The following is a 27,940-nucleotide window of genomic DNA, read 5'->3' on the forward strand; positions in this document are numbered from 1 at the left end:
TGTTCTAGGTTCCCCAGCCAGGGGAAACAATTTTTCAATGTTTATCTGTCAAGCCCTTTCATAATCTTTTATGTTTCAATAATTACCTCTCATTTTTCTAAATTTCAGAGTACATAAGAACATAAGAAATAGGAGCAGGAGTAGGCCATCTAGCCCTTCGAGCCTGCCCCGCCATTCAATAAGATCATGGCTGATCTGTCGTGGCTCAGTTCCACATTCCCGCCCTCTCCCCATAACCCTTAATTCCCTCGCTTATCAAAAACCCATCAACCTGCGTCTTAAAAATATTTAGCGAGGCAGCCTCCACCACCTCAACGGGCAGAGAATTCCAGAGATTCACCACCCTTTGAGTGAAGAAGTTCCTCCTCAACTCTGTTCTAAACCACCCCCCCCCCCCCCCCCCCACTTTATCTTGAGGCTGTGCCCCCTAGTCCTACTGTCCTTTCTGAGCGGGAAGAGTCTCTCCACCTCTACCCTATCCATCCCATTCATCATCTTGTACGTCTCAATGAGATCTCCCCTTATTCTTCTAAACTCTAACAAGTACAAGCCTAGTTTATTCAGCCTCTCCTCATAGCTCAACCCCCTCAACTCCAGCATCAGCCTAGTAAACCTCCTCTGCACTCCCTCCAAGGCCAAAATAGCCTTGCGTAAGTACGGCGACCAAAATTGCACACAGTACTCCAGCTGCGGCCTCACCAATGCCCTATACAGCTGCAGCAAGACCTCACTACTTTTATATTCAATCCCCCTCGCTATGAAGGCCAGCATCCCATTAGCCTTCCTGACCACCTGCTGCACCTGCAGGCTGGGTTTTTGCGACTCATGCACAAGGACCCTGAGGTCCCTCTGCACCATCGCCTGCTGCAGTTTTTCGCCACGTAAGTAATAGTCCTTCCTACCATTATTCCTACCAAAGTGGACCACCTCGCACTTGCCAACATTAAATTCCATTTGCCAGTTCCTGGCCCATTCGCCCAGCCTATCTAGATCCTTCTGCACACTCTCCACACCCTCCGCGCAATTTGCTGTTCCACCAATCTTGGTGTCATCAGCAAATTTCGACACCATACACTCGGTTCCCTCCTCCAGATCATCTATATAAATGGTAAATAGCTGAGGCCCCAGCACCAACCCCTGGGGCACTCCACTAGTCACCAACCGCCAATCCGAATAGCACCCATTAACCCCCACTCTCTGCCTCCTATTTGACAACCAATCCTCTATCCACGCTAACACCCTACCCCCAACTCCATGACCCCTTACCTTCTGCAATAACCTCTTGTGAGGTACCTTGTCAAACGCCTTCTGAAAATCAAGAAACATCACATCCACCGGCTCTCCTCTATCCACCGCCCTAGACACATCCTCATAGAACTCCAATAAATTTGTCAGACGTGACTTCCCCTTAACGAAACCGTGCTGCGTCTGCTCTATCAAGCAATTCCCCTCAAGATGCCTCGCTATTTTCTCCTTGATCACGGATTCTAACATTTTACCTACAACAGACGTTAAACTAACCAGCCTATAATTCCCTGCCTTTTGCCTGACACCCTTTTTAAACAACGGCATAACATTAGCTGCTTTCCAATCTTCCGGCACTTCCCCGGAATCCAGCGACGTTTGGAAAATAACCACCAAGGCATCCACTATCACCGCCGCCATTTCTTTCAGAACCCTTGGATGCATTCCATCCGGTCCTGGGGACTTGTCCACAATCAGTCCCTCCAGTCTGTCAAGCACCGCCTCTCTAGTAACAACAATGTCATTGAGGCCCTCCAGTCCTACCACCTTTCCATCGCTAACACCCGGCAAATTATTCACGTCCTCCTCTGTGAAGACCGAAACAAAAAAGTTATTCAAGACCTCAGCCATTTCCCCATCCCTCTACCACTAAGTACCCCCCCTTATCTTCTAAGGGTCCAACGTTCACCCTAGCCAGCCTCTTCCTTTTTATATATTTATAAAAATTCTTGCTATCCTTTTTTATATTAAGCACTAGCCCAGCTTCATAGTTTCTCCTGCCCTTCTTTATCAACTTCTTTGTCAATCTTTGTTGACCTTTAAACCTCTCCCAATCCTCTTCTCGCCCACTACTCTTAGCTACTCTAAACGCCTCCGCTTTTAATTTAACACTTTCCTTCATTATCCATGGCTTATTACCTCTCCTCCTATCAAATGCACTCCAGAAGTCCAAACATTCCTCTATTAACCGTGTTTGTGACTTCCTCAAAAGATTCAACTCAATTAGTCAGATATCAACTACTTTAAAGAATTTATGTTGAGTCTATGATCAGCTCATGCTTGTGCTCAGACTGGTGACAGTTTAACAGCAACTGGGTGATGTCACTAGAACCAGTTATCTGGTTTTTCTCTTCTTCTTTGATAATTGAAACTTTCTAATTTAAAATCACAATTCTAGAATCTAGAGAAGTTCAGAAAATTAGGACAAACGCATCCACAATTTTCTCACTTAAAAGAATCATATTTGGAGATTTATCATTTTCAGTCCTATTATATTTTAAACTTATATTAAATCCACTAAGTGTTGACCCTGAAGTTATTTGCTGGTTTGTCATCTTTCTCCATTGTGACAGCGCACTCATTTAATAATCTTGCCATTTTCTCGTTATAGTCTTCCCTACATCCATCTTTAATAGGCCCATTTTCTCCAGTTTTAACAACCCTTGCGCATTTTCTTCATATTACCTTGTGACACTATCATTTATAGCTTTGTTGTTTTCCTTAGCTCTCCCAGCTTTGTAGATTTACACCATTTCTTGCATTTGCATAAGCCTAATCACTTGATATTGTCTCTCTTAACTCATTTGTTGACCATAGATACTTAACTACAAATGCTGAACCTTTGCCTTCTCATGGTACGTACTAGTTTTGCATTGTACCAAATCTTTCTGCAATACTTGTCATTGTTTAACTCTAGGTTTACCCATTAACAGTTCAGCTTACTTTACTATGGTCAACTAATTTCTCATCCCTTCAATGTTTTCTTTACTTACATTTAACATTCAAATTGAATATCAAATTCAATTATATTTTGGTCACTAGTTGCAAGTTGCTCCTTCACTAAGTTTGTTAATTAATTCTGGATTGTTGCTCAGCAGTGATTCTAACAGGGATCTTCCCTTGATCATTCCAAAATTTATTATTCCAGAAAATTGTGAGGACAGATGCTAAATCACATGCTGCATGTACCCTATAAGGTACGGAAGAAAACTGGAGCACCAAACTGTGTGACAAGATTATAAATAGACAATTCAAGATGAGGTCACAGGAGATCCTGATTGCTATGACAAAGAAGAAGTCATGACTAAATAGAACTCATTTATATTTTAAGTTGGCAACAGAGCCAGAAGTGGCATTATTTTAAAAACGAGAAGATTTAATAATCATTCGTTCAGATCAAAAAAAAAGTTAACAGCCCAAATAACGCAAGAAAGTTTCCAGCTAGCTCTTTTGATCGAGAATAAGTAGTTAGGTGTTCCCCAGACAAAGTATTATTGATAGATAGGTGCATTAAAAGAACAACATGTAATCATATGGAATCAGTATTGGGACTGAATCAGTACCTGTAAAGTATTGCAAGGTAAAAAGGAAAGCCAAAATTCACACACTATAATAAAAGCATCTTGCACTTTAACATTTGAACACAGGAGAAGGTTGAAACATGAAAAAGCAAATGATCATGAAAATTAACAATGTCAGCTACAACCTCTCTTTTTACTTTTAAACGGGTACATCCTAACACGTTCATCCTAATGTTTGCCAAGCATGATGCAATATATATGAACAAAGAACAATACAGCACAGGAAACACGCCCTTCAGCCCTCCAAGCCTACGCCGCTCATTGGTCCAACTAGACCATTCTTCTGTATCCCTCCATTCCCAGTCTGCTCATGTGACTATCCAGATAAGTCTCAAATGATGCCAGCGTGTCCACCTCCACCACCCTGAGTGCATTCCAGGCCCCCACCACCCTGTGTAAAATACGTCCCTCTGATATCTGAGTTAAACCTCGCCCCCCTCATGTTGATTCTGTGACCCCTTGTGTTTGTCACCTCCGACCTGGGAAAAAGCTTCCCACTGTTCACCCTATCCATACCCCTCAATTTTATACACCTCTATTAGGTCTCCCCTCATTCTCCATCTTTCCAGGGAGAACAACCCCAGTTTACCCAATCTCTCCTCATAGAGAAGAGCCACCATACCAGGCAACATCCTGGTAAACCTTCTCTATACTCTCTCCAAAGCCTCCACGTCCTTCTGGTAGTGCAGCGACCAGAACTGGACGCAGTACTCCAAAAGTAGCCTAACCAACGTCCTATACAGCTGTAACATCAGATGCCAATTTTTATACTCTATACCCCATCCTATGAAGGCAAGCATGCCATATGCCTTCTTCACCACCTTCTCTACCTGTGCTGCCACCCTCAAGCATCTGTGGGTTTGCGCACCCAGGTATATATCAAATGCAAGGAAGGAAAGTCAGAATATTCTAGTTTTTCAAATATTAGATAAGACAAGCTGGGAGCACCGGATAACTGCTTGAAATGGAAAGATATTAATCAGAGAGACACATTAATCAATCCAGATAGGAGATACTCGTTGATTCTGTTGGAATGAGACTCTCTCACTTGCCTTATTATCACAGGAAGAAAATTGTAGGATCATGTTCAGCAAATGAAGCAAAATACTAAAGCAGTCAGGGTGAAAAGAAACATTTTAGAATCACAGAAGTTTACAGCCTGGAAACAGGAGCTTTGGCCCAACATGTCCATGCCCCCCGTTTTTTCCATTAAGCTAGTCCCAAATGTCAATGTTTGGTCCATATCCCTCTATACCAATCCTACCCATGTAATTGTCTAAATGCTTTTTAAAAGACAAAAATTGTACCCACCTCACCTACTACCTCTGACAGCTCATTCCAGACACTCATCATTCTCTGTCTGAAAAATCTGCCCCTCTGGACACTTTTGTATTTTTCCCCTCTCAGCTTAAACCTATGCCCTCTAGTTTACACTCCACGATCTTTGGGAAAAAATGTTGACTATCTACCTTATCCATGCCCCTCATTATTTTATAGGCTTCTATAAAGATCACCCCTAAACCTCCTCCACTCCAGGGTAAAAAAAGTCCAAGTCTATCCAACTTGTCCTTATAATTTAAGCCATCAAGTCCCAGTAGCATCCTAGTAAATCTCGTCCGCACTCTTTCTAGTTTAGTAATGTCCTTTCTATAATTGGGAATTCTGAGAATCTCAGAGTAGCATACCCTATTTCATTGGCTTAGAAAAACATAGTTGAACTTCGTGCACACTTTTCAAGGACGGCAAAAGAAGTTTGAATTTTTTTTTAAACATTAAAATAGATTTCCTTTAAAATATTTCACTGCTTGCAATGCAAACAATACATGAAAAGAAAATTGCCCTTCAGTTGTCATAAACTCACTTCAATATTTAAGAAAAAAAACTGAATTTAAGTACTCACTCTAGGCAACGTTTTGGAGAAGAGCTGCTCTGGTAGAACTCATCAGCATCATAGAATTCATCCTCACTGCTGGAATATGAAAAATCTGGGACTGTATTAGGCGACAGATTTACATGGCTGGGCGAAGTGATGCTGCTGCTTGGTGCTGACTGTCCACTTCCTAATTCACAGAAACACAATCATACTTCAGATATCAACATTTCCTTCTATTGCTGCATATTGTTTAAACAAAGGATGCAGTCATAGGCTGCTTACTTCCTAATGCAATTTTTTTTAATGTCTTAAGATGCCAAATGCAGTATACAATAGTTAAATAACCTATAAATAATCCAGCTGCTCTGTAACATACATTTTACTCTACTATTTTGTAACACTAACCAGTGTTAGCTACAGTAAGATATCTTGATGCATTGCCAAGGTGATCTCAGCAGAAATGTGCATCCTTTTACCAAATGGAACATAGTGAATGCTCTCCCTCTGGCTCTAAGAATCTAATTCTTTTTTAATAAGGTGCAATTTGGAGGATAAGTAAAGCTAGCAGCACATAAGTGCTATTCTAAACAAAGAATTGCCTGGAAATGAAGTGAAGGCAGGTTCAATCCAGGCATTTAACAGGACATTAGATGATTATTTGAATATAAACCATGTGCAGGGTTAGGAGGACAAGGCAGGAGAATGGCACTAAGTCATAATGCTTTGGAGAGCTGGTGTAGACACGATGGGCAGAACGGCCTCCTCCAGCACCACAACAATTTTGTATTGGCATTACAGAATTAATCTTTACATAGTGATTCTATGATCTTCTCCACTGTATGTAATAAGATGGTGGGAGGATCAGTGCTTCATCCAGGTCACAGATTCTTTAAATTGGATAGTGGCCCAGATGATTTATTCTCCTTGTATAACAGAAATTTCTATATGCAAATGTAGGTTGGCTAATTAAGGAAGAATTGTGTTTTTGAAGATAGTTAATTTTAGTAGGCAGCGAAGCGTAGCAGACTAAGCATCCATGCAACACCACAGAAAGGTTCCATCCTGACCTTATCCCATGCCCACATAATTCCAACAAGAGTTACCTAACAGGAGCAGGAACAAGGAACTTGGACAATTATCCCTTTCCTAATCATAATACTCGAGCAGATCAATCCAATCAATTTAATAGTATTGTCTTATATCTTTGCAGCTTATCAGTACATATTAAGTAACAACTTCCTTTAAAAAAATGTTGTATGGAAAGCAAGTGGATAACTCTTACTTAAATGGAGAGCAACGGCATACCTAACTTATTTTGCGGTGCAACTCGCGGACTTAAATATTCATATCAGTTCCCAGATTGTGCAAAATCCAAACAAAAAAATCACATTTAACAATTTACAAAGTTTGAGTGCAAATCACATGTGACAAACACCTTGGCATCACTACTGATGATAACAAATCAACTATAATTACTGCTTCAATTTGCACAAAGAAGAAGATGATACAAATATTTAGGTCCTTAATTTCAGATAGGGCAAAGAGGTATCTAGAAGAGGTCGCTACAACTGGCTGCCACTGCATGATCAAAAAAGTTAACATTTCAAACGCATGAGTAAGCCAAATTTGGCCATAAACTGCTTAAAAACAGCACAGTTAAAGCAAGCATTATAGATATGAAGATCTGTTCCAATCATAATTTATCATACTAATAAACATAGTATCTTATTTGATTCATGCCAAAAACAGCTGTATTAAGTTGTAGTAAAAAGGTTTAAGTATAAAATGAATACACAATGGTTAAATGTAGTCTACTGAATTTGCCTTTCATAGCAGAAAAATATAAAAATACAAATATGAAACTCCATTGTCACTCACATCTCAGAAAGCACTGAAACAACCTGCTCTTTATGCAATTCCTCAGGGCTGCTGCTAGGAGCACAATGAAAGCTGAACAACTTTCACTGCTTTATCTCCAGGGCTGAATCAGGGGTGTGGCAGAAGGGCTTTCTATAACAGTGCAACTGGAAAAAAAACCTATGAGCTGTCCCTCCACACAAAATGTATCCTCCAACCTCAGACATCAAGATTTTTTCACGTTAAAAAAAACTGCTACTATATTATTCCCTTTTAAAAAGTCAAATCACAAAAGACAAATAAAACTGACAATCATCAAAACACATGTTAACAATTCTCATCAAGCTAATAACACCTGAACTTCTATATCTATATCTTTGCATAAGAAAAATGAAAACATCTAACCTGTACTGTTGGGAGTTGGGGTTTGATGGTTACCCATTGCATTAACAGCAGCTCCCACAGCCAATGTTGATGGACGCTGCTCCGCTTTGCATAACTGAGCAGGTTCTGTAAAAAAATCATCAAAGCAGCGCATTATAGTCTTCTTTGGAACGGAGTCAGAAAAAGTGCAGCATGTCCTTTAGTGATCAGCCAGTGTCAAATAGTATACACTGTATTTATATATTTACAACACATCCTGTTTATTTAATTTTAAAATGTAATACAACATTTCAATGTGAAAAACAAACAGGATCTCTTCTGACAACAGCTATCAATTCCATCATTCAGTTGAATCAGCAATGGAGAGGTTCATATCAATATTTTCTATTCCATTAAAAATAGGAGCACTGTTGCAATGGTACTTCTCTTATGAAGCTACAAAATGCAATGAATAGCAATGTATTCAGTCTGAGTTCTCAGCTTGCAATCAAGTCACCTATTACTACTTTTATTTGCATCACAAATGGAGGACTCAATTACACAGCATCCAGGACCAGATGCCTTAGCAGAAACTATATTTTTCCAATTGTGAATTTTGCATTCCACTTGCAACCACTTCAGTTGCAAATCTCAGAGGATAAATATTACAAATCTGTATTATTTAGCCTGCTGCATAACCGACAGCTCTGTGTTGTTTCACAACAGAAAACTGCATGCATAAGGATTGCTTTCCAGTCATTAGATTTTATAAACTATTCCAAATTAATATTAAACATCTTAAGCAACCTTCTATAAATCTTGACTTAAAGGGAACATGTCCCAAATTGCTATCAATTTAACAGTGGGTTGATGTCATACAGTCATAGTTGTTAAGACATAAATTCCACAGCAAGAGCAGATGTATGACTAAATGTAGAACTCATAACATTGGTGCAGATGCCATTAGCTTTGTTAGAAGTAGCATTTTATTGTCTGGTTCCCCATGCAAATACATTGAGCAATGTGAAATCTCAAATTGGCATAGTAGATACGAGTAAGCATGCAACAGAAAGTTAATTCAAGTTAATTACTGCCAGAGCACCTCCCTGGCACTGAACATTAACCATTATGAGTTAATGTTTCATTCCTTCAGGATTTAATTTTTGTCAGAGAGTTAAAAATGTTGCAAAGATTTAAAGTCAATAGTTATCAGTTTTATCAGTGATATTCACATTAATATTTTTACTTCTGCTCTCTTTTAATCGAATATTTTTGTCCCTTTATTTTCTGAATATGATTTGGGACCAAATTCACCAATTCTAATTTACACTTCCTTCTCAATCATGCACTATTACTTCCACAATGCTTCAATCTGATTAGTTAGGGAGCTGCATGGATGCTTGTCCTGTTCTCCCTAAATGGCATGAAGAGGGTATTGATTGCATCATTTCCATCGTGCATACCCAGCACAAGATACCACTGACAATGGGATAGATTTTACTGCTTTGCAAACATTGTCTTGCACATAAGTACAGACATTGAGAGTTTTGTGTGGTAAGTTACTGTCAGCAAAACATGCAAACTGCATGGTGCCCTCTACAGCGCATCTAGATCTGATAAGCAACTGTGCACCTTCTTAACAAATAACTGAAAAATTGTGTTAATATATCCACTTGTAGTAAATTACTATCGGATTTGCTGGCAAGCGAGGGTCAGCACTGTTAGCCTCACTATTACTATTAGTAATTTCTGGACTACTGCTGCTGCCACGTGCTAGAAAGAGTGGGCATAGAAGGATTAGGCAGATGAATGTGTAGCTTGAAAGCGGGTGCAAGGGGCAAGGATTTAAATTTTTGTATCATTGGAATCTCTTCTGGTGAATGGATGACCTGTTCAAGAGGAACGGGTTACACCTGAACTGGAAGGGGACTAATATCCTGGCGAGAGGATTTGCTAGAGGTGCTCAGGAAGGTTTAAACTAGTTCGGTAGTGGGGTGGGACCCAAAGCAATAGGGAGACAGAAGAGAAGTTTGAGGATAGCACAGAAGTTAAAGAGAGCACATTAATTAGTAAAGGCAGTGTCAGTAATCCTAATACCAGACAAGTCAGGCAAGAGCAGAGCAGTGAGCAAGGGAAGTCCAGATTAAACTGCATTTATTTCATTGCAAGAAGCCTGATGGGCAAGGCAGATGAACTCAAGGCATGGATGGGTACGTGGGACTGGGATACAGCAATTACTGAAACATGGGTAGGGGAGGGACAGATTGGCAGCTCATTGTTCCAGGATACAGATGCTATAGGAAAGATAGAACAGGAGGTAGGAGGCGGGAAGTTGCACTTTTGATTAGGGAAAACATCATGGCAGTACTGAGGGGGAATATATCCAACGTTCAGCCACTAAGTCTATGTGGGTAGAACTGAAAAATAAGAAGGGGAAAATCACTTTGATAGGGTTGTGCTATAGGCCCCTAAATAGTCAGTGGGAAATTGAGGAGCAAATATGTAAGGAGGTTGCAGATAGCTCCAAGAAAAAGAGAATGGTAATTGTAGGGGATTTTAACTTTCCCAACATTGATTGTGACAATCATAGTATTAGAGGGTTGGATGGAGAGAAATTTGTTGAGTTTATTCAGGAGAAATTTCTCATTCAGTATGTGGATGGTCCAACTAGAAAGGGGGCAAATAAGGAAGGGCAAGTGACAGAAGTGTTATCGAGGGATCACTTTGGGACAAATGACCATAATTCTATTAGTTTTAAGATAGCTATGGAGAATGATAGGTCTGGCCCAAAAAGTTAAAATTCTAAATTGGGGCAAAGCCGATTTTGATGGTATCAGGAATTGTCAAAATTTAATTGGGGGAGTTTGTGGAAAGGCAAAGGGATGTCTGGTAAGTGGGAGGCTTTCAACAGTGTGTTAACTAGGGTTCAGGATAAGCACATTCCTCTTAGAGTGAGGGGGAAGGCTGGTGGAAGTAGGGAACCCTGGATGACTCGGGATATTGAGACCCTGATCAAGAAGCAGAAGGAGGCACATAGGCTTGCATAGGCAGCTGGGATCAAGTGAATCCCTTAAAGAGTATAGGGAGTGTAGGAGTAGAGTTAAGAGAGAAATCAGGAGAGCAAAGAGTGGATTTAAGATTGTATTGGCAAATAAGGCAAAAGGAGAATCCAAAGAGTTTCTACAAATACATAAAGGGCAAAAAAGTAACAAGGGAGAGATTAGGGCATCTTAAGAATCAGCAAGGTCATCTATGTGCGGATCCACAAGAGACGGTGAGATCCTAAATGAATATTTCTCATCAGTGTTCACTGTTGAGAAACCATGCATGTTAGGGAACTTGAGGAAATAAATAATGATGTTTTGAGGAGTGCACATATTACAGAGGTGGTGGTGGTACTGAAAGTCTTAAAGCACTTCAAGGTAGATATATCCCCTAGACCTGATAAAGTATATCCCAGTACACTGTGGGAGACTAGGGAGGAAATTGTGAGTCCCTTAGCAGAGACATTTGAATCATCGATAGTCACAGGTGAGGTGCCTGAAGATTGAAGGGTGGCAAATGTTGTGCCTTTGTTTAAAAAGGGCTGCAGAGAAAAGCCTGGGAACTACAGGCCACTGAGCCTCACATCTGTGGTGGGTAAGTTGTTGGAAGATATTTTGAGAGCCAGGATCTACAGGCATTTAGAGATGCAAAACAGTCAGCATGGCTTTGTGAGTGGAAAATCATGTCCCACAAATTTGATTGAATTTTTTGAAGGAGTAACCAAAAGGTAGATGAGGGCAGTGCAGTTGATGCTGTCTACATGGACTTTAGCAAGACCTTTGACAAGGTACCACATGGTAGGTTGTTGCATAAAGTTAAATCTCACGGGATCCAGAGTGAGGTATCTAAATGGATACAAAACTGGCTTGATGGCAGAAGCCAAAGGGTGGTTGTAGGAGGTTGTTTTCAAACTGGCGACCTATGACCAGCAATGGCCCTCAGGGATCAGTGCCGGGTCCACTGTTATTTGTTATTTATTATTTATTTAATGAATTAAGTCATTAATTCAAATCCAAATTAATGATTTGAATGAGAATATAGGAGGCATAGTTAGTAAGTTTGCAGATGACACCAAGACTGGTAGCATAGCGGATAGTGAAGGTTATCTCGGATTGCAACGGGGTCTTGCTTAATTGGGCCAATGGGCTGACAAATGGCAGATGGAGTTTAATTTAGATAAATGCAAGGTGATGCATTTAGGTAGACTGAACCAGAGCAGGACTTACTCAGTTAATGGTAGGGCGCTGGGGAGAGTTATAGAACAAAGAAATCCAGGGGTACATGTTCATAGCTCCTTGGCAGTGGAGTCACAGGTGGACAGAGTGGTGAAGAAGGCATTCAGCTTGCTTAGTTTCATTGGTCAGAACACTGAATATAGGAATCGGAATGTCATGTTGAAGTTGTACAAGACATTGGTAAAGCCACACTTGGAGTAGTGTATACAGTTCTGGTCACCCTGTTATAAGAACATAAGAAATAGGAGCAGGAGTAGGCCATCTAGCCCTTCGAGCCTGCCCCACCATTCAATAAGATCATGGCTGATCTGTCGTGGCTCAGTTCCACATTCCCGCCCTCTCCCCATAACCCTTAATCCCCTCGCTTATCAAAAACCCATCAACCCGCGTCTTAAAAATATTTAGCGAGGTAGCCTCCACCACTTCAACGGGCAGAGAATTCCAGAGATTCACCACCCTTTGAGTGAAGAAGTTCCTCCTCAACTCCGTTCTAAACCGCCCCCCCTTTATCTTGAGGCTGTGCCCCCTAGTCCTATTATCCTTTCTGAGCGGGAAAAGTCTCTCCACTTCTATCCTATCCATCCCATTCATCATCTTATACGTCTCAATGAGACCTCCCCTCATTCTTCTAAACTCTAACGAGTACAAGCCTAGTTTATTCAGCCTCTCCTCATCGCTCAACCCCCTCAACTCCGGTATCAGCCTAGTAAACCTCCTCTGCACTCCCTCCAAGGCCAAAATATCCTTGCGTAAGTACGGCGACCAAAACTGCACACAGTACTCCAGCTGCGGCCTCACCAATGCCCTATACAGCCGCAGCAAGACCTCCCTACTTTTATATTCAATCCCCCTCGCTATGAAGGCCAGCATCCCATTCGCCTTCCTGATCACCTGCTGCACCTGCAAGCTGGGTTTTTGCGACTCATGCACAAGGACCCCAAGGTCCCTCTGCACCATCGCCTGCTGCAGTTTTTCGCCACGTAAGTGATAATCCTTCCTACCATTATTCCTACCAAAGTGGACCACCTCGCACTTGCCAACATTAAATTCCATTTGCCATTTCCTGGCCCATTCGCCCAGCCTATCTAGATCCTTCTGTAGACTCTCCACACCCTCCGCACAATTTGCCTTTCCTCCAATCTTGGTGTCATCAGCAAATTTCGACACCCTACACTCGGTTCCCTCCTCCAGATCATCTACATAAATGGTAAATAGCTGAGGCCCCAGCACCGACCCCTGAGGCACTCCACTAGTCACCATCCGCCAATCCGAATAGCACCCATTGACCCACACTCTCTGCCTCCTATCTGACAACCAATCCTCTATCCACACTAATACCCTACCCCCAACTCCCTGTCCCCTGACCTTCTGCAATAACCTCCTGTGAGGTACCTTGTCAAACGCCTTCTGAAAATCCAGAAAGACCACATCCACTGGCTCTCCTCTATCCACCGCCCTAGACACATCCTCATAGAACTCCAGTAAATTTGTCAGACACGACTTCCCTTTAACGAAACCGTGCTGCGTCTGCTCTATCAAGCAATTCCTCTCAAGATGCCTCGCTATTTCCTCCTTGATGACGGATTCTAACATTTTACCTACAACAGACGTTAAACTAACCGGCCTATAATTCCCTGCCTTTTGCCTGGCATCCTTCTATAGAAAGGATATTATTAAACTAGAAAGAATGCAGAAGAGATACACCAGGATGTTATCAGGACTTGATAGTTTGAGTTATAAGAAGTGGCTGGATAGACTGGGACTTTTTTCTCTGGTGCATAGAAGGCTGAGGGGTGATCTTATAGAGGTCTATAAAGATAATGAGAGGCATAGATCAGCCAGAAAGTCAATATCTTTTTCCAAAGGTAGGGAGAGTAAAACTAGGGGACATAGGTTTAAGCTAAGAAGGGGGAAATACAAGTGTCCAGAGGGGTGATTTTTTCAGTAAGAAGTCTCACAACACCAGGTTACGCCAATTTTTTTCCCCACATAGAGGGTGGTGAGTGTCTGGAATAAGCTGCCATAATCTTGGGTCAACGTTTTTACAAAAAGGTGTACTGTTACTGGACATTCCAGAGGCATAGCATAATGCACTGGGGACATGGGTTCAAATCCCACCACTATAAATGGTGAAATCTGAATTCCATAAAAATCAGGAATTAAAAATCTAATGATAACCACGAAACTATTGTTGCTGTAAAACAGCATCTGGTTTATTAATGTCCTTTAGGGAAGGAAATCTGCCATCCTCACCTGGTCTGGCCTACCTGTGACTCTGGACCCACAGCAATGTATGAGGTTGACTCTTAAATACACTCAGTTCAAGGGTAATTAGGGACGGACAGTAAATGCTGGCCCAGCCAGTGACATTCACATCCTATGAATGATTTTGTTAAAACACTACTGGAGATTAATAGAGCTAGGATAAATGTGCATAAGTACCTTATTACCTTTCTCCCAATATTTTCTTAAAATAAGAATGATTCGCTTTTTGAAATACGTACAAGCATGGTTTGATGAAGACAATTTTATAAGGTTAGGCATTTTTATAATTAGATGAGAATTATCCTCAGTTTAGTACATTTGGATTCACTCTCCACTTGTTAGAAGGGTACTCCATTTGTGAAACTAGCTAATCTCTTAACGTTTAGTCATTAGCAGGTAACAGTCATCACCCTAGCAGGACTGCTTTAGGCAATTAAGGGACCACAGCCTTTGTTTTTCTCCACAAGCGTGATATTGTAGCCAAAACCTTCCATTCCACAGCACTAATATTTGTGTTCAATGCTGCTCTCTCAGGGTGTGGGCTTCACTATGCTGCTGCTTCTCTCTCAAGTATTAGAACATAGAAAAACTACAGCACAAACAGGCCCTATGGCCCACAAGTTGTGCCAATCTCTACCTACTAGGCTTACCTATAGCCCTCAATCCTACTAAGTCCCATGTACTCATCCAGAAGTCTCTTAAAAGACCCTATCAAATCTGCCTCCACCACCACCGCCAGCAGCCGATTCCACGCAGCCACCACCCTCCGAGTGAAAAACTTAGCCCTGACATCTCCTCTGTACCTACTCCCCAGCATCCTACACCTGTGTCCTCTTGTTGCAGCCATTTCAGCCCTGGGAAAAAGCCTCTGAGAATCCACCCGATCAATACCTTTCAACATCTTATACACCTCTATCAGGTCACCTCTCATCCTTCGTCTCTCCAAGGTGAAAAGACCAAGCTCTCTCAACCTATCCTCATAAGGCATGCCACCCAATCCAAGCAACATCCTTGTAAATCTCCACTGCACCCTTTCAATGGCTTCCACATCCTTCCTCTAATGAGGCAACCAGAACTAAGTACAGTACTCCAAGTGGGGTCTGACCAGAATCTTACACAGCTGCAGCATTATCTCCCGGCTTCTAAACTCAATTCCTCGATTGATGAAGGCCAGCACACCATATGCCTTCTTAACCACATCCTCTACCTGCAAAGCCGATTTGAGAGTCCTATGAACCCAGACCCCAAGATCCTTCTGATCTTCGACACTACTAAGAGTCTTACCCTTAATATCATATTCCTTCATTTCATTTGACCTGCCAAAATGAACCACCACACACTTATCCGGGTTGAAGTCCATCTGCCACTTCTCAGCCCAGTCTTGCATCCTATCTATGTCATGCTGCAACTTCTGACATCCCTCCAAACTACCCACAACACCTCCAACCTTTGTGTCATTGGCAAACTTACCAACCAATCCCTCCACTTCGTCACCCAAGTCATTTATATATAAAAAAAATCACAAACAGCAAGGGTCCCAGAACAGATCCCTGGGGCACTCCACTGGTGACTGACCTCCATGCAGAAAAAGACCCATCTACAACCACACTCTGCCTTCTGTGGGCAAGCCAGTTCTGGATCCGCAAAGCAATGTCCCCTTGGATGCCATGCCCCCTCACTTTTTCAGTAAGTCTTGCATGGGGGACCTTATCGAATGCCTTGATGAAGTCCATATAAACCACATCTACTGCTCTTCCTTCGTCAATACGTTTAGTCACATCTTCAAAAAACTCAACCAGGCTCGTAAGGCACGATCTGCCTTTGAAAAAGCTGTGCTGACTATTTTTGATCATGCTATACTTCTCTAAATGTTCATAAATCCTGTCTCTCAGGATCTTCTCCATCAACTTACCAACCACTGACGTTAGGCTCACCAATTTTGCAGTCGAGTATCCCGCATTTGGGGACATCGCAGGCATCAGCACACCCGGAGTGCAATGGGATAGCCTTGTCCTGGGCGAACCGCCTGTTTGATCACGGTTTCACCCCTGCCAGGTAAGTATAATTTCCTGGGCTATCTCTATTCCCTTTCTTGAATATAGAAACCACATTCGCAATCCTCCGGAACCTCTCCCATCTCCATCGATGACGCAAAGATCATCGCCAGAGGCTCGCCTAGTAACCTGGGGTACATCCCATCCAGTCCCGGCAACTTATCTACCTTGATGCTTTTCAAAAACTCCAACACATCTCTTTCTTAATGTCCACATACTCAAGCTTTTCAGTCCGCCACAAGCCTGCACTACAACCAACAAGATACCGAAGAAAAGTATTCATTGAGCACCTCTGCTATTTCTACCGGTTCTTTCCCACCGTCACATTTTATAGGTCCTATTCCTTCACATCATCCTTTTGCTCTTCACATACTTGTAGAATGCCTTAGGGTTTTCCTTAATCTTGCCTGCCAAGGCGTTCTCATGATTCCTTCTGGCTCTCCTAATTTCCTTCTCAAGTTTCTTCCTACAAGCCGTATACTCCTCTAGATCCCTAACATTGCCTAGCTCCCTGAACCTTTTGTACACTTTTCTTTTCGACTAGATTTGTTACAACTTTGGTGCACCACAGTTCCTGTAACCTACCAAAACTTCTCTGTCTCATCGGACCATTGTCGTGCAGAACTCCAGACAAACATTCCTTGAAAATCTGCCACCTTACTTCGGTGTATTTCCCCAAGAAAACCTCCTTCCAATTTATGCCTCTAATTTCCTGCCTGATGGCTTCATGTTTCCTCTTACTCCAGATAAACACTTTCCTAGCTTGCCTGATCCTATCTCTCTCCAATGCTAGTGTAAAGGAGATAGAGTTATGATCACTATCCCCAAAATGCTCTCCCACTGAGAGATCTGACACCTGTCCAGGTTCATTACCCAATACCAGATCAAGTACAGCCTCTCCTCTTGTAGGCTTATCCACGTGTGTCAGGAAACCCTCCTGAACACACCTAACAAACGCCTCCCCATCCAAACCCCTTACCCTAGGGAGCTTCCAATCGATATTTGGGAAATTAAAGTCTCCCATCACAACAACTCTGTTATTATTACATCTCTCCAGAATCTGTTTCCCTATCTGCTCCTCAACATCCCTGTTACTATAGGGCGGCCTATAGAAAACACCCAGTAAAGTTATTGACCCCTTCTTGTTCTGAACTTCCACCCGCAGAGACTCCGTAGACAATCCTTCCACAGCGTCCACCTTCTCTACAGCCGTGACACTATCCCTGATCAACAGGGCCACCCCCCAACCTCTTGCCTCCCTCCGTGTCCATCCTGAAACCCGGCACTTGAAGTATCCAGTCCTGTCTAATCCAGAAAGTATTCTCTTTCTGTGATGACTAATCACTGAATACCTCTGCGAAATCAGCAACATGTCCCACTTCTACATTTATATTGTCAGTACTTCAGATGGCTAACAAAAATATGGAGTTTTTAGACTGCTGGCAGGACAAGTTCAATTCTGCCTCTTTTTACTGATGTCAGGGCAGAAAGCACAAAAACGTCAGTATTTTTAGCCATGGAGAGAAAGAGCAGAAAAGTGGCAGAATCAGGTCCCATGCCAAATTCAAATTCCTGGCATCTGCCCAGAACAATGAATTTGGGATCATAATTTTAAAAATGTGTCTAGCATTCAGGCAGAAAGATAAAGTAAATATTAATTTGTTTTTAAACTGCAGAAAAATTTTGAAAAACATTTGGCCACAAGGCTTTCCTTATGATTCCCCACATATTAACAACAAGCCCAAACCAAGATAATCAAAAAGTCACCTCTATTTCAATCAAGCACTACTGCAGTTACTGAACTAAAGCCTGGCATATCCTCAATGGCTGAAAAAAGAGAAGAGAAACTATTAAAGCTACAGCCTTTGCTGGGCAAGTATTTCTAATGAGGAGCTGAACAATGAAGGCCAGGAATGTTCCAGAATTGATTCCCAGCCTGTGCTGGTCTTAGACAAGGAAATGTCAGGGATTCTTTCTAAGGAAGCGATCAAGCTTAGGCTTAGCTATAATGCCAACACAATATCAAGAGTCACCTATAACGATGATTATTTGGGCTAATTACCCAAAATCAACCATTAGTACCTCAGTAAAAACTTTGGCCCATAGTATGACATTGTGGAACAAAGGGACCTTGTTGTGTTTGTCCACAGATCTCTGAAGGTGGAAGGGCATGTTTGTAGAGCAGTGAAAAATGTATATGGGACACTTGCCTTTATCAATTGAGACACAGGTTACAAAAGCTGAGAAGTCATATTGGAGCTGTACAGAGCTTGTGTGCAGCCGTAGCTGGAGTACTGTGTGCAATTCTGATCGCCACATTATTGGAAGACCGTGATTGTACTGGAGGGGATTCACCAGGATGGTGCCTGGGATGAACATTTAAGCTATGAAGAGAGGTTGGATAGGCTTGGGTTGTTTTCTTTGGAGCAGAGATGACTAAGGGGCAACCTGGTCAAGGTGCACAAGATTACGAGGGACATGGACAGAGTGGACAAGGCGCAGTTGTTTCCCCTTAGTTGAATGGTCAGTCACAAGGGGAATAGATTCAAGGTGAGACACAGGAGATTTAGGGGATGTGAGGAAAATCTTCGCCCAGTCTTGCATCCTATCTATGACATGCTGCAACTTCTGACATCCCTCCAAACTATCCACAACACCTCCAACCTTGGTGTCATCAGCAAACTTACCAACCCATCCCTCCACTTCCTCATCCAGGTCATTTATAAAAATCACAAACAGCAAGGGTCCCAGAACAGATCCCTGGGGCACTCCACTGGTGACCGACCTCAATGCAGAAAAAGACCCATCTACAACTACTCTCTGCCTTCTGTAGGCAAGCCAGTTCTGGATCCACAAAGCAACGTCCCCTTGGATCCCACGCCTTCTCACTTTCTCAATGAGCCTTGCATGGGGGACCTTATCGAACGCCTTGCTGAAGTCCATATAAACCACATCTACCACTCTTCCTTCGTCAAGATGTTTAGTCATATCTTCAAAAAAAGACTTAACCAGGCTTGCAAGGCACGATCTGCCTTTGACAAAGCCGTGCTGACTATTTCTGATCATACTATACTTCTCTAAATGTTCATAAATCCTGTCTCTCAGGATCTTCTCCATCAACTTACCAACCACTGAGGTTAGACTCACTGGTCAATGAGCAGGGAATTGTACATTCTGAAAACTTGTGATGAATAAAAACATAACATATTTTAGTGGAACTCTTCATGGCTGTTCAAATGCTGAAACTACAGGTTTCTTATAGATTCTCCTTGTGTTCCAACACAGGTGATGAGGACAAGGAATAACAGTAGGTACAGCTTTGTCAACAGTGCAAAATGGATGGAGACAAATGAAGCAGCACATCAGCAAAGAGCTATTAACAAACTGCAAGTTAATTAAAAATTACCATGTTATATGTATCACTGTCACTTGCTAAAAAAGTTTTCTCATCTCTCATTTCAACATCCTTCAACATCAATGCAACTGGAAGATGGAAGAATTATAAAAGGGATATGTTTCTTCACAAAAGGTCCTCATTAGTTTACTTTCATCACATATACAGGTATGAACAATATCTTCATTTGCAGAGTAATACCAACTTTACATTAGAATTTTGTTTCATCAGGAAGGTAGAAATCATTATACCTGTATTAATTCCACTCCACATCCTCTCCACTAATTCCTCTACCTCAAAGTGAGCCAGTATGCAAAATCCAGTCATCCAGTTAAAACCAAAGCAGAACTTCATCCTGCCAGCAAGACTATTTACTCCTAATATAACAATATTATCTGCTTTATCCTATTGGTGCCAAAACCCTTACCATCACCCAGAGATTCAACTTTTGCAACATCTGCCTTTCTGGTCCCTAATATGCTTCCCTCCTTGAACCCAATCTAGTCCAAAACTTAGTCATCATATCCTCTCCCAAATCAAATCCTGCTCAATCATTCTTTTCCTTGATCGATTTTGGCACTCTGCCCCGAAATTTAAAATCAAAGTTGTCATATCCTTCCACAGCCTCACCTTATATCTGCAATTACCCCCAACCTTATATTATCTATTCGTATTTTGGTCTAGATTGCCCTTTTGCATTTCCTTAACCCTAGCATTGGGGAGTGCCTTGGCTCTATTCCTGGAACACCAATCTTAAATCCTTCTTCCTCACTGATTTTCTTTCCAGCTTTGAAAACAATCTCAAAACACATATCTTTGACTTAGTTATCCCTTTATGGGACAGCATCTGTTCGTGAACCTTCTTACAGTCCCTCAGGAGCCCCAAAAATGCCTTGGGATGTTTTGAACATTGAAGGCTTGATTCAAGTATGTTGTCTCTTAGTAAACTACACGTCTGCTATTTACAGCTTTAATATTATAATTTAACATCTCTCCAAGTCAAAGTCTTTAATGAGGATGATGTCAAAAGTTGTCCATTGTGAATTAAGATAGAGACTGTAAACTGTAACTAAGTAGGACCTTTGTGAGTACGAAGCACAAGTAGATGTTTCACTTACTGAATCAGCACCAAGAATGTGATCATGAGGTTTTGCTTTTGATTAAATAATTTTGTTTAAAATCTCAACTAATCTCCTCTTTAATTTGTAAAATTCCCTTTGTACTTTTGTCCACAATATCTTTGTCAATCTCTCCCTAGCCTCCACCTATAGCTAACGCTCCAGAGCCCAGTGTTTCATCACTCCTTGTAGTAGTACAAATCTCATCTTATTTCCAGTTTTCTTTGGCTCTGATGAAGAGTAATCCAGGCGTTAAATGTCAGCTCTGTTCTTTCTCCATAGATGCTGTCAGACCTACTGAGATTTTCCAGTATTTTCTGCTTTTGCCCCTAACACTTTTGCAGGCTGCAGCAGGAATCTATTCTTTCAGCTGCAGAATGGCTCCATTGCCAAAGTAAGTAGGGAGGCTTAGTGACATGGCTGAATTCCATCAAAGCCTCCTTTTGATATCAGAAGCTGAAGACGCACACCATTTTCAGTTCAATGACAGGTAAATGTTTACAATGACTTTTAATGCTTTTTTAAAGGATCTGCTTCTGATCCCTCTTGCCTTTCATCCCCGGCTGAATGCTCGCCACATTGTGACTGCAACATCTGGATCAATTTTGTCCATGACATTTGTTACTGTTCCATGTGGTATTTGGAAAATTGATTTCAGAAATTTAAACAGGGAGTTGTAGGAAAGCTGGGAACATATTTGGGAAGTGATATCAATGATCTTAGAATAAAGGGAGATTAAAGATGCACAGTAGTTTGCAAGGACTGAGATGTCAAGAAGGGCTAATAGAACAGTGCACTAGATGCTATCAAGGCTCTACCATTTTGAAATTTAAAGTGCCAAGTTGGAGGCTTACTAGAAAGCAATGCTAGTTTTGCTGGTAGAGGGGCATCAAGTAAAGAATTCAAAAGCTGAAAAGGCAAATGAAGGGCTAATACATCAAGCAGATGGGAGTTTAAACATGCAATTGGAGTGTGTTAAGGAATGTATGCAAGTAGCCACAGAGCCTTAACATGGATCAAAGAGATGGCTGTAAATGTGGAGGAAGAATTTAGATGAAAGGAAATCATTAGTGAGTAAAGGAAATTTACAAATTAAGAGGAGGAATGGAGAGCCAAGGTGGATGTTACAATCCCTGATGATGAGAAATAATTCATTGTTTAAGCTTAATGTTCTTCAAAGAGAGGCAGTAAACAATGATTATAAATAGAGGCAATGGGGGTTTGAAGGAGAAGCAAGGGCAAAGGAAGTAGTGGGACAAATTAAAATGTTCCTTAGTTAAGGCCCATACAGTGAATCTTTTAGAAGTAGGGCAGTCAACAAAAGGATCCCATGGAAACTCCATGGATCTGTCGTTTCTTCAGACTTCCCATGGATTTTCCACTGAAGGGAATTAAAGAATTCCCTTGGAAAATTTACAAAGAGATTACACCAGATGCACTGTGTGATAAATATACAATGAAGTTCATTGGAATAGTATTTTTTTAAGCAATGTTTGACATGGTAATATGTTACTAGAGAGGCGGTGCTCGACAGACTGGACGGGCTGATTGTGGACAAGTCGCCAGGACCGGATGGAATGCATCCGAGGGTTCTGAAAGAAATGGCGGAGGTGATAGCGGATGCCTTGGTGGTTATTTTCCAGACGTCGCTGGATTCCGGGGAAGTGCTGGAAGATTGGAAAACGGCTAATGTTACGCCGTTGTTTAAGAAGGGTGCCAGGCAAAAGGCAGGGAATTATAGGCCGGTTAGTTTAACGTCTGTTGTAGGTAAAATGTTAGAATCCATCATCAAGGAGGAACTAGCGAGGCATCTTGAGGGGAACTGCTTGATAGAGCAGACGCAGCACGGTTTCATTAAAGGGAAGTCGTGCCTGACAAATTTACTGGAGTTCTATGAGGATGCGTCTAGGGCGGTGGATAGAGGAGAGCCGGTGGATGTGGTCTTTCTTGATTTTCAGAAGGCGTTTGACAAGGTACCGCACAAGAGGTTATTGCAGAAGGTCAGGGGACATGGAGTTGGGGGTAGGGTATTAGCGTGGATAGAGGATTGGTTGTCAAATAGGAGGCAGACAGTGGGGGTCAATGGGTGCTATTCGGATTGGCGGATGGTGACTAGTGGAGTGCCTCAGGGGTCGGTGCTGGGGCCTCAGCTACTTACCATTTATATAGATGATCTGGAGGAGGGAACCGAGTGTAGGGTGTCTAAATTTGCTGATGACACCAAGATTGGTGGAACGGCAAATTGCGCGGAGTGTGTGGAGAGTCTACAGAAGGATCTAGATAGGCTGGGCGAATGGGCCAGGAAATGGCAAATGGAATTTAATGTTGGCAAGTGCAAAGTGGTCCACTTTGGTAGGAATAATGGTAGGAAGGATTATTACTTACGTGGCGAAAAACTGCAGCAGGCGACGGTGCAGAGGGACCTTGGGGTCCTTGTGCATGAGTCGCAAAAACCCAGCTTGCAGGTGCAGCAGGTGGTCAGGAAGGCGAATGGGATGCTGGCCTTCATAGCGAGGGGGATTGAATATAGAAGTAGGGAGGTCTTGCTGCGGCTGTATAGGGCATTGGTGAGGCCGCAGCTGGAGTACTGTGTGCAGTTTTGGGCGCCGTACTTACGCAAGGATATTTTGGCCTTGGAGGGAGTGCAGAGGAGGTTTACTAGGCTGATGCCGGAGTTGAGGGAGTTGAGCGATGAGGAGAGGCTGAATAAATTAGGCTTGTACTCATTAGAGTTTAGAAGAATGAGGGGAGATCTCATTGAGACGTATAAGATGATGAATGGGATGGATAGGATAGAGGTGGAGAGACTCTTCCCGCTCAGAAAGGATAGTAGGACTACGGGGCACAGCCTCAAGATAAAGGGGGGGGCGGTTTAGAACGGAGTTGAGGAGGAACTTCTTCACTCAAAGGGTGGTGAATATCTGGAATTCTCTGCCCGTTGAAGTGGTGGAGGCTACCTCGCTAAATATTTTTAAGACGCGGGTTGATGGGTTTTTGATAAGAGAGGGGATTAAGGGTTATGGGGACAGGGCGGGAATGTGGAACTGAGCCACGACAGATCAGCCATGATCTTATTGAATGGCGGGGCAGGCTCGAAGGGCTAGATGGCCTACTCCTGATCCTATTTCTTATGTTCTTATTCCAATGGATAATGTGCTCCACTTGGTGAACTGGTGATGATCACCTTGAAATTAAGCAAACGAGAATCAATGGATGATTTCACTGAACTGGACAACACTGGATTAAATATGGTTTTAAAGGCATACAGGATCTTGGGCTTTCTGAGCTGTCGTATGTTCTTATGGAGTCAAGAGATTGTTGGGACAGTCAAGAAAATGACCAAACATCAGCCATGATTTCACTGAATGATGGAACTGGCTCAAGAGGTCAAATGGTTCAACAAAGGTAAGTCAAGACTTGGTTGGACCTCTACTGGAGCATTGTTCCCAGTTGAGGACACCACACTTTATTCAAGGCTGAATTAGATAGATTTTTGGGGTGCAGTTGAAAAAAGTGGAGTTGAGTCCATAATCAGCACGGCAGATCAGGTTTGAAGGGCCAAATGACACACTCCTGTTCCCTATGATTCCAGGGATTAGCGACATAAAATACTGGATAGATTAGAGAAGCTGGTGCCTTAGAGAAGGAAAAGTTAAGAGATTTGATGGAAGTATTCAAAATCAGGAGGGTTGTAAACAGTGTACATGGAGAGAAACTTCCAAGCGGGAAGGTTCAAGAAGCTGAGGACATGATTTAAGGCAGTTGTCAAAAGAGCCAATGGCAACAGGGGTAAAAACCTTTTTATCCAGTGAATGGTTAGGATCTAGAATACACGATCCGAGTTTTTGGTGGTGTTAGATACTACTGAGCTTTCAAAAAGGGAACTGGATAAGCACCCGAAGAAAGAAAATTACAGGCTAAAGGAAAGGGCAGTGAAGGGGACTGGTTCAATTATTCTTGTAAACAGCAGGTACAGAGAGAACTGGCCAAACGCGCTCCTACTGCACTATAACTATTATATGATATTTACATTTCTTCATCTGTTTCACTAATTCAAGGAAATACACACACATAAATATATACAAAATATAACTTTAAACATCAATTTTTTTTCACATTATTGAAATTTGTATAAAAATTTGTACTTGTATTTGTATAAAAATAGTGGCAGTCTCAAAAAGAGTCACAAGGCACAAACAGGACTAACCTCTAATCCAAGACTGAAAAAGAATTTGATTTTTTTCAAAATAGGAATGACTCCCATGTGTCATTTTCTAGTTTTTCAAACTGAAAGTGCCTCCTCAAACAATATTTTCAAATATTTCCTCTCTGCTTTTGCAAAAATGCATATATTGAATTATGTTTATTCTACCCTCTTCACCTCCACCTCTAATAATAATTTAGTACAATATGACATGTGATATTTCCTGGTTTGTCTTAAATGTAACTGATATTCTTACTTGTGAATGTTGGATAAATTTACCTATTTTAAATCAATTTTAACCACAAATCTAATCCATTATTAAAATCCAAAAGACAGCAATAGTAAAGATGGAGTCAACCAGCTCTCTTTTTCAGAATACAATAATAGCGTTACCAAGGGGAGCCAGTGGCGTAGTGATATTGTCACTGGACTAATTATCCAGATTCCCAGCTAATGTTCTAGAGATCTGGGTTCAAATACCATCCAGACTGATGGTGGAATTTGAATTCAATTTAAAAAAAAATCCAGAGTTTAGAATCTAATGATGACCATTAAACTATTCTTGATTGTCATAAAACCCCATCCGGTTCACTAATGCCCTTTAGGGAAGGAAATCTGCTGTCCTCACCCACTCTTGCCTACACGTAACTCCAGACCCACAGCAATGTGATTGACTCTTAACTGCCCTCAAATGGCCTAGCAAGCCACTCAATTCAAGAGCAATTGGGGATGGGCAATAAACGCTGACCCTGTCAGCAATACCCACATCCCATAAATAAGTAAATTATACACATTTCTATATAATTGAATTAACTAGTAGAGATAGCTACATACCTGGTGGTAAAACAGTTTGGGTAGGCATAGTGCTAATTACTGTTGACTCCAGAGGATTAGGTTGAAAAACTCCATCGACTGGGTTGATGGTACTCTAGAGAGGTTAGAAAAAGAGAGAGAAATTACAACAGTTGCATTCCATTACTACAGTAATAATGGAAGATAGTGGGCACAGAAACAGATCCAGAATGGAAGTCAGCTGAAACCTGAGATACACAGAGAGCTGAGGAGAAACCTAGACTAATGAATAGAGGAAGAATAACCAAAAAAGCGCTACTATTTTGACAACAGCGATCAATGCAATTTGATCAGTGTTAGTTACAATCAGCAGCTAACAGTTTGAAAATCCATGCAAATACATGTCCTGTGGTTTAAAATGCACAGTATTTGGAGAATGTTATTTATGAATCTGGTTTCACCTATGAAAGCACAGCCACGTGAACACATTCAATAACTAAATTTCAACACAACGTCATGGAACAGTTTAGAAATTATACCTTTTTTTAAGATGTTTACTACGCAGCATTTTACTTTAAATCACAGATGAAAGTAATCAGCCAACTAGAAGATCAAGAGAACTAGCAAAACCCTTCTGAATGCTTTTGATGGTGTTAGGTACAGGACTAATGTTTGAGACCAATTTACAATTTTAACATGTCAGCACCCTGGCAGCAATCTTGAAACATTATGCAGCTGTAAAACATCTAAATTTGTGAATATATGAAGTGAAAATATATTAAATTGAGTTACTATAGCAGTCTACTTCTCATGATTATAGTATATTGCAAAAAAAACATGCATTAGAGCAGTTCATTCCCAAGAATCTGAACAGCACAAATATAGATAAAAACACTGACGGCAGAAACAAAACGTACCATAGATATTAGAAAAGGGCATACAAATGGAGAAGCACGTTCTCATTTCAAATTAACTCATTTGGTAGTCAAGTTAAAGCATTTCAAATGCAATGCTTACAATAAATAATTTACTATATTTAAAAAGTGCTGATTTCAATTCAACATTTGATATGGATATCAAAGCTGAAACAATAGATGGCTAAAAATCAACATTTTTATTTTGTAAGACTTACCAAATGTCATAGATGAATCCTGTTAAATGCAAATTTAGTACAGTTTGCATACTGCATGGTATTCAACAAATGTACCAGCAGACAGAAACTTGAAAACATATATAAAAAGCTGAACAGCATCTAAATCTACATCCAGGTGAAGGAATGCCAAGCAAATAGCAAGCATTGAAGAAAGTCCAGGAGCTGGACAGAGACCTAAAAATTGCAAAAACCTGTGTGGCTGATTTTTCAAAAAGATCAGACCAATTTTAGGGTTGAAAGTTCCATAACCCAGCATCTACGCAAGTCAACAAACCAGATATTTCCTGTTTGACTGTAAACTGCATTCCAGCAACTGATTAAGGTCATGCTGAACTTCAATAGTAGATCTCAAAATAAAAGCTTGCATTATTACTGTAATCCAAAAGCCTCAGATACAATACCAGGCTGAAACATTATACAGTTCTGGTTAAGGCACAATTTCATTTCTTTTGTCAAGAAATTAACCTGGCCAGTTAGACAAGTAAAAATATTAATATTCCGATGATTAGTAATGTTTTGACAAATAAATGTGCCATAGATGCTCAGCTAGGGAAGTCGTAAAGGGAAAAAAGAACCAACCAGAGGAAAAAAGTAAACCACAGTAAATCAGTAATTAAATGTATGATTTCCTTTTCAACTGTATTTCAAATCAATACTTTTTTTCTTTGTATACCCAAATACAAAAGAAAAGAGAGTAACAGCATATCATACTGGTTTACAAACTTACTATGAGTCCATTTGCGTGCTTCTCCTCATTACTTTGGTCCTTAAAATTTTGGAAAGAAGAAATTTTTCAAGATACCATTAAACAACAGGTCAAAGTCTGAAATATCCCATTAAATGTTTTGGTAATCATTAGTATACAGAGTACTAAAAGTACCCAGAATTTAAAACTCATTACCATTTTAACAACTACTTTTATGCATCTGGGCAAAGTTCTTTGAGTCTGTTCAGTTTTTGAGAACACAAAAAACGATAATTA

General features: G+C 41.2%; 1 protein-coding gene and 1 pseudogene across 4 annotated transcripts in view; both read right to left on the reverse strand.

The window, feature by feature from the left end:
* osbpl9 (oxysterol binding protein-like 9) overlaps window positions 1-27,940 on the reverse strand; it is a 218,719-nt gene that overhangs the window by 45,788 nt on the left and 144,991 nt on the right. For 2 of the 4 annotated variants that reach the window (XM_080195473.1, XM_080195475.1), the window contains 4 exons: window positions 27,686-27,724; window positions 25,848-25,941; window positions 7,741-7,845; window positions 5,506-5,665 (listed from right to left, as the gene is read on the reverse strand). In XM_080195473.1, the coding sequence (XP_080051599.1) occupies window positions 5,506-5,665; window positions 7,741-7,845; window positions 25,848-25,941; window positions 27,686-27,724 (398 nt within the window). Of the gene's footprint in view, window positions 1-5,505; window positions 5,666-7,740; window positions 7,846-25,847; window positions 25,942-26,937; window positions 27,591-27,685; window positions 27,725-27,940 lie in introns of those variants that run through there. The other 2 variants (XM_080195477.1, XM_080195474.1) reach the window with 2 other exon arrangements.
* Window positions 16,154-16,306, reverse strand: LOC145348774 (U1 spliceosomal RNA; annotated as a pseudogene).

This window comes from Carcharhinus amblyrhynchos, chromosome 9 (genome assembly GCF_965287045.1).
Source record: "Carcharhinus amblyrhynchos chromosome 9, sCarAmb.v2.hapA, whole genome shotgun sequence".
Taxonomy (NCBI): Eukaryota; Metazoa; Chordata; class Chondrichthyes; order Carcharhiniformes; family Carcharhinidae; genus Carcharhinus; species Carcharhinus amblyrhynchos.